The 7,500-nt window shown below is 40.0% G+C and overlaps 2 protein-coding genes across 2 annotated transcripts in view; both read right to left on the reverse strand.

Moving 5' to 3' along the window:
• Positions 1–1,988, reverse strand: part of LOC138056926 (1,25-dihydroxyvitamin D(3) 24-hydroxylase, mitochondrial-like) — a 32,350-nt gene extending 30,362 nt beyond the window's left edge. Inside the window, exon 1 of the mRNA XM_068902891.1 lies at positions 1,251–1,988. Within this exon, the coding sequence (XP_068758992.1) occupies positions 1,251–1,702 (452 nt within the window). The 5' untranslated portion in view covers positions 1,703–1,988. The remainder of the gene's footprint in view (positions 1–1,250) is intronic.
• Positions 1,989–3,554: 1,566 nt separating this feature from the next.
• Positions 3,555–7,500, reverse strand: part of LOC138056927 (sterol 26-hydroxylase, mitochondrial-like) — a 22,355-nt gene continuing 18,409 nt past the window's right edge. Inside the window, exons 7-9 of the mRNA XM_068902892.1 lie at positions 6,971–7,127; positions 4,851–4,894; positions 3,555–4,722 (exon numbers count right to left, since the gene is read on the reverse strand). Of these exons, the coding sequence (XP_068758993.1) occupies positions 4,612–4,722; positions 4,851–4,894; positions 6,971–7,127 (312 nt within the window). The 3' untranslated portion in view covers positions 3,555–4,611. The remainder of the gene's footprint in view (positions 4,723–4,850; positions 4,895–6,970; positions 7,128–7,500) is intronic.

Below are 7,500 nucleotides of genomic sequence, written 5' to 3' on the forward strand. Positions count from 1 at the left end.
CCTATGCATGTGAATATGTACGCATAACTTATGAAAAAACAAAAGGAAAATTCCCTTGAGAACATCACGTGGTCTGAAATGGGAAAGCAAAACGTACAAGCTAAAGAGTTCTATTATCATGCAAACGTTTTCTTTTGTTTCGGTGGAAGAATAATGTTCCTGATCACGTGAGTGAAAACACTCAAAAAATGAGTGCGAGGGTACAAGACCAGGGGATACTTCGTGACGCTTGTTAAAACTGAGTGCATTTGATTACTTCTATTCCTGTACAGATCTTCACTCTTAAATGTAGCCCTTAGGGCTAATTAGACCTATTACTAGCACTAGTAAAGGGTTTGAAGTTTGAAAACATGTAAAAACTCTCAGGAGACGAAAGGAAGAGGTGGATTTTTCACCGGATGGCAACCGTCCCATCTTTTTTCGTAAACTGTAGCATGGAATTTCTATTTGTCCGAAAAATGGAACCTATATTTTGAAACGTGTACCAAAGGAAGGCCTTATTACATCATAATTTTTTCGACAAATAACTTTTTTTTAAATCCATGCTACAGATTGTGTTAGACTGTTCTCATACTGTTGTGTTAAGAATTTGCGAAAAATCTAGTTAACTCACTGAGTTTTTGGGCATTTTCTGGTTTGGTCACATGATTTCTCAAATATGGTTGTGAGTCGAACCAGACAAACAAATGTTACATAGAAGCGTAAACAAAAGATTGGGTACTGTCACGGTCAATTCAACATCGATTGCGACAACATTGTTCTCGCTTTCAGGTTTTCAGGTTTCATAACCAGTCTCGCGATTGACTGTGTGTAGAGTTAAAGAGACTCGAGAAATGTTGAAGGGGTCCATAGCAACAGTTTGGTAGTGAAGAGCCAACCCCCTTAAGAAACGATGATGGCCATGCTAGGGAAATAATTGTGCTGCTCGTTCATCAAGCATATTTTAGAACATATTTTGGCGGTACTTTGCATAACAACGACGCGAAATCACCAAATTGTAGGTTCTAACAACACCATAAGCATAAATATTACTCTTATAAATCACTTCGGCCACATTGTGCCATGCATTTTTTCTTTGCCATGCAAGCCTCTGGTTCCCCAGGGGCAATAACAAATCCCGATGCTTCTTCGTCCTTCCTAGAGGCATTAATCCGAGCATGCAATTAATGAATGCTTGCTTCCTGATTAAAAATTCTGATCAAATTTCGTGACATAAACCTTACGACAACAAAGCCCTTACAGACACTTACGTCAAAACTAATGCACGATAGAGATTCCTTCTTTTGCGATGCAAAATCCAAAAATCCGGCTTCAAGCTTCGAGGATACTTCCCTTGAGCTCGAAAAACATTTTCAGTATCAGCTGGATCGATGATATGGATCATTGTGTGACCGCTAAAACTTTCCTTATAAATAGGACCATATTTTTCGAAGAGAGATTTGCTGAGCTTGTGTCCCTTCGCAAAGCCTTCAGATTTGCGATAAAATTCCACGAAGGACCTTAAACCTCTTGCAGGACCCGGGATGTCTTCGAATGAGCGCACTTGGGAAGCGTCGACTGCTATATCTGGGTTCTTAACATGGAAAGCTTCGCTTTCCTCGAGCGGCTTCGGTTGGGTTGTTTGTGGTCGCCAGAAAACTGACAAGGCCTGGCATCGTCGAGTTTCTTGAAGAATATTCTTACGAATTGTAGCAAGGAACATCTTGGAACTGAAGATTGGTTACAGTGTCGGAATTCCTTGTTTAGGTCGTTTGGGAGTCAAGAGTCACGTCTAGAAGGCACGCCGCAGACATGCGAGGCTCTCAAAAGTCACGCAATTTGAATACAACAACAGATGAACCTCCGGACTTGTATTTCGTGCTTTTAAAGAACTCTTTCGGGGGCATCTTTTGCCAGTAATATCTGACGGGCTCATTAATTATGGGAAAGAACATTGCGTATTGGAAAACACAATGTCTTTGGGCTTGAAGTGGCAGAGGCCTTTGTTTCAAAATTCATTACCATATGCAAATTGCTGATAAGTTTGTCCCATTTTCCCTGCGAAGAAACTGCGTTAGCGGGGAGGTAGAATGGGACCGACTCACAAATAAGAAACACAGTTCAAGTAAGCTATCTGTTTTCAAACATTACCCGAAGGTGCATTGGAAGATAAAGGCATTTATCAACGTCCCGTTATTTCCATGTTATAAATTAATTCATCAACACATCACTTCACAATGAGCGGACGTGTCGTAAAACGTAGGACGTTTATAAAGATTTAGCAGTCTAGCTCGAACAATACTACATTTGTGGTGGTTGTAGCAAAAAAGTCAACGTGATTTTATAATACGGGTTGTTTACAATTTTGTGAATTTTATAGATGATACAAATCAGTAACAAAGTAATGAACTGATACACTAGCATTTAGGCTTATAACATATTGCACATCAGATTCTATAGGGAAATCTTTGTTTATCATGAAATTTTGTCTCAAAAAGAAAAAGAGTGGCCGTTCTGGCGTTGATGTCTCAAGAAGGCATATGGAACGCGAAGCCACCTTGCCAAAAACATCCACAGTTCAAAGGGATTTGCCAGGTGCGGAAATGACCTACATGAATATGTAACCAGATGGCATTGGCCCATCAGTTTACTATATCATGTTAATTTAGAATGCAGGTCCCGCCAAATTATGGCCAATCAGATTGGGTTTGATGACCACAAAGGCTCTGATTGGTGTGCAACGAAGTAGACGCACGGGGGAATGCTTGTGCTTAATGCAAAATCACGGATCGTGCAACGAACGCAATACAAAAATCTAGCCGTAGCCCTCCTGAAAGAAGATAATACCGCCTGTTTTTTCATGACAGCCATTGCCTCGCTTAACATTCCTGAAATTGATTTGTTTGCAGACTTCGTTAAGCGACTTAAAAATGATACGTGTTTTCGCGGGTAAGATTAAAAGAAGGGAGAGTACGTGCAATACAATAATAGAAATATTAAAAATAGCACACCTGTTTCCGATTTGAATAACCGCAAGCGACTCCTCGCTTGCCGAAAGTAATTGCCAACTCGCTTAAGCTACCTGCTTTCCACTGAAGTTTGCCGACTCGCTTAACTTTAAGCGAGTTGGATAAGCGCCCGTTTTTTACGCACTGGCCGGACGCAAACCAGTTGGCTGTTTGCAAGGGCAGCGGCATTCTCGACCAGTCATGCAGTCATGCGCAAAAGGAGCTCTGGGGTTGAGAATGGGGCAGCAGGTGAGATATTGAACCAGGGACTACCAGGATCAAATTCAACAAATTAACGGTCACCAGGTATATCTTGGCAAGCACTCTAAACGCATGCAGGACTGCACTGCCTGCATTTGTAAATTAATCAAGCAAATTGACCCTTAAAAGTGCATGGTACAATCAGCTATCGCTGAAAAAATGAAACAGAAAGACCAAATAAACTTTGCGAAATTTTGGTTTCAAAGTTCGAAATTTACGAAAGGCTTATTAGAGAATTTGCTATCCAAACATTTGTCAGTCCTTGATGGTTAATATACCGATAATAATAAGAGCTTAATGGCTTAAAATTGGTGACATAGTTTATTTGTGTATAATAGCAAAACACTTTCTATTTACAAACTCCAGTCTTAAAGTGTATGATGTCAGCAAGACTTTACCCGCTACAAGAAGGTAGGACACTCACGGAATTCTTTTTCTTGTGCACACTGACGCAATCATGATCTGAAGAAGTTCGAATTACAGTGGGATACCCTCGAAGAAAGAAGGAAAAGGAACAGACTGTCCATTTTTTACAAAGTCCACAATGGCCAAACCGGGATTAACATCTAACCCCTCTGGGGAGAACTAGTCGCCATATAAATGAGAAAGTTTTACTTACATCTTTTATCTATTAATCTATTTATTTATTTTATTGTTTATCGGTTCATTACCTCTGACCGATTTGCAAGAGTAATCGTTTTTGATGGAAGCACATTAATGGCAGATAAATAGATAGATCATGATCAGCGGCCAACAATAACAAAAAAAACTTTCCACCGATGAGCGCTTTGGTGTTAAGTGTTATTAAGTAGGCTTAGCACGATGTAGACTGTTTTGTTGCTGTGGTAATGTATAGTGAAGTGAAGTGTAATATAGTGTACGCAGCGTTTTTTTTTTGTGTGTGTGTGTGTGTGTGTGTGTTTTGCTTTGTTTTGTTTTTTCTTTTGCTTCGGAGTAACGGTGTATGGGTAAACAGTGTTCTCTATATATTGTAAAAAAAGTCAGTAAAAAAAAATTTGAAAAAATACGCCTTCTACATTATATGAGATGGTACTCTTTCAATGGTGTCTCGGGAACACTCGGAAAAATCGGAGTGCTCCTTTACGGGAGCCGAACCTACGACGACCTTCCGATTACTAGTTCGGATGCTCTGCCAATGGAACTCGCGGGAGCGAGGACATTAAATTACGATCATGTGGCAATAGGCTATTTCAAGTATTCCCAAGTCCCCATTGAAAAAATACCATCTCTTTGAATTACTGTTTCTTTTTCTAAACAGGTTCTTGTTGCTTGTGATATCTTTGTGCTTCAATAGTTATGTCAGTTTTATTCTTCTCTTGAATGGAAGTCCGAGAGTCTGAGGTCAAACGCGATCGACAAACTTGACCTTAACCGGTTTATCAGGCACAGACACCAGCTGCTGGAGAATTTCCAGAGGCTCTCCGATGTACTCGATACGATACTTCTGCAGTAGCTAAAAGAGAGAGAAAACCTGGGTAAGTCAGCAATTTTAATTTTAACTTAGCATTCGTTTCAAAATGAAAAAAACCCAGACACATTTGACAAAATCAAAAACAAAGCACGGAATTTTTTTTCCCCAACCTTGCAAATAAGGATGTAAATTTCAATCTCCGCGATCCGACGACCTGTGCGGAAACAAGTTGAAAGATTTATTTATTTATTTTTAACTTAGAAGCAACAATTAGTAATAAACCTCAACCATTTAATAATAATAATAATAATAATAATAACAATAATAACAACAACAACAACAACAACAATAATAGTAATAATAATGAGAAGAAGAAGAATTCGGTCTTATTGATCATTAAGCATAAGTTTCTTCTCACACATGCACCGTCGGATGTTTTGAATGCAGTTTTGAACGGCAGTAACAGCAGCCGCTTCAACAGCACTGAACTGGTGTGTTGCATTCTTGATAAGGTGCTCTCACACATTGTTATGACTTTACGACTTCATCCCCCCCCCCCCCCCTTCCTGTCTGAGGCTAAACCGGAAGATGCAATAGTGAGACATGGTGGACCGTGGAATTAAATACAGAGTAGAAGTAAAGAAACGTAAGAGACTGAGGGTGCTTCGTTGCCACTTTTATTATTTTTTTTAAGTAAAGGGAGCAGAGGGGTGAGATTCTTTGTGCAATGATTTATGTTGTTTGGACAGAGTAATCTCGTACCCAGATCCCTTCCGAATGACCTTGGGAGATCTGGATACGAGATTAGGGGAAGAGCTGTATTGGGGAAGGCGACAGTTGTGATGTAAGATTTCGACGCGTATTTCTAGGAAAAATTTCCATGGGTGAGAACTGGGTTCGGTACTAAGAAGGGTTATTTGCTGTACGTTTGTCTGAGGCAGTTAGTTTTGATTTGAAGTGTAAACAGAATTTTACAAGAATTAACAAACAACATTTAAAAGAAAGGAACAGATGTAACAACGACTACAACCTTGTGGTCAGGAAAAAAGGTTAAGGTAGTGACCACACATTAGTATTTGTAATGATATTAAAAACGTGGACAAACTAACCTCAGTATTTCCTAACAAATATTTTAAAAACATATAATGCTTCGTTTAAAAAACAAAGGTAAATAGACAAGATTGATAATACGATGTTCTTGGACTACATTGTGAAATAAACAACAAAATGCATCACGTACGCTGTAAAGAGGGAAGATATCGTTGACGTCAACTATTGTCATTAATGTGCCAACCAGAGCCTCTTTGGTTGTTGAAACAAAGGGTCTTTTGTTCCTGTGGTTGGCACATTTGAATAACAAAAGCAATGTTTGTAAACAGATATTTTCCCTATAAACATTAACAATAACTTGATCAAAAAGTGAAACACATCAGTTAAACGGAGAAAGAAATTAATTACAACTATTTTTGTATGATTCGGTTTTAAGTAGGCAAGTTCGCACAGTTTAATCTCGGAGAAAACTGAGAGAAATTCTTTGAGAAAACGTTTGGGTGCCCAAAAATCGATTCACAGTGTGGCAAACTGTTTGAAGAGAGAAACCAACGAAAGAAAATTGACGATATGGCACGTGTGCTAGCTTTAAGTTTCCACTGGAAGCTTGGACTCAACGAAACAAAACTCCTTGGATATCTAAGACTGAGTTAACATGATTTCACAATGAAACACAATCGACGTCGATTTACAACGAAAACTCACCTCAATTTAATTCAGAGCGTTCGGTTTTATGCAGTGAACCACGAAGTATTCCAAGAATACTTTTGAGCTTTCGCGTATGGAACAGCACGAAAACTGGCTTAACAGCGGCTGTTCAAAAAAGTGCAGGAACAGTAGGATATTCCTTGAAAAGCTACAAGTTAAATGGATGACGTCATGTCCCAGATTAGGAAGCGGGCTCCTTCGTCGTCGTAAAGCAGTCGCACACCCAAACCAAACGACCTGAGACCCGTTTCTCGAAAGGCGCGAAACTTTTCGGGCCATTTTCGGGGATCACAATTCCCTCTGTATCTCATGAACGGAGAGGATTTAAGCCGTCAAACTTCACAGTCATTTGCTTTTTGTTGCCTTGAAAACATGTTAAAAGATCGGGTTGCCAAAACTAGCCTTTGGCAAATCACAAATGACTTTTCGGGCCCCAAAAACGGTCTTCTGAACTTTCGAGAAACGGGCCCTTGGTACCAAGAGTGAATTTCAATCGCAATGCAAGGTTCAAAAATAAGTTTTATTTCCTTACCCACGCACATGCGCACTCCATGTCCAAATGGCAGATAAGAAAACGCGTGTTGTTCACCTCTGTTTTCCCGCAGCCAACGTTCAGGTTTAAATTCCGAAGAGTCTTTAAAGTACTTTTCAGAAACGCCCATGCAATATGGGTTAAGAATAATGTGACTCTGCGCAAAGAGAATATAGGCATGAGCGAAAAAGGGAATGAATGAATAACTATGCATGCACGAGTGTTCTAGTCGAGTGAATCAACGAGTCTGAACGGGCGAACTAGCGAATGAATGAATGAATGACAGAGTGAGTAAGTGAGTGAGTTAGTGGGTAAATGCGTGTGCGTGAGTGAGTGAGTGGATGAGAGTGTGGGTGTGAGTGAGAAAGTGTGTGATGGGGGGAGGGAGTGGGTAAATGGGTGAGTAAGTGAGAGTAGTGAGAGTGTATGAGTGAATAAGAGAAAGAGTGAGTGAGTGAGTGAGTGAGCGAGCGAGCGAGTGAGTGAGTGAGTGAGCGAGTGAGTGACTGTGAGTGAGTGGGTGAGAGAGG

Source organism: Montipora capricornis, chromosome 7 (genome assembly GCF_036669925.1).
Source record: "Montipora capricornis isolate CH-2021 chromosome 7, ASM3666992v2, whole genome shotgun sequence".
NCBI lineage: Eukaryota > Metazoa > Cnidaria > Anthozoa > Scleractinia > Acroporidae > Montipora > Montipora capricornis.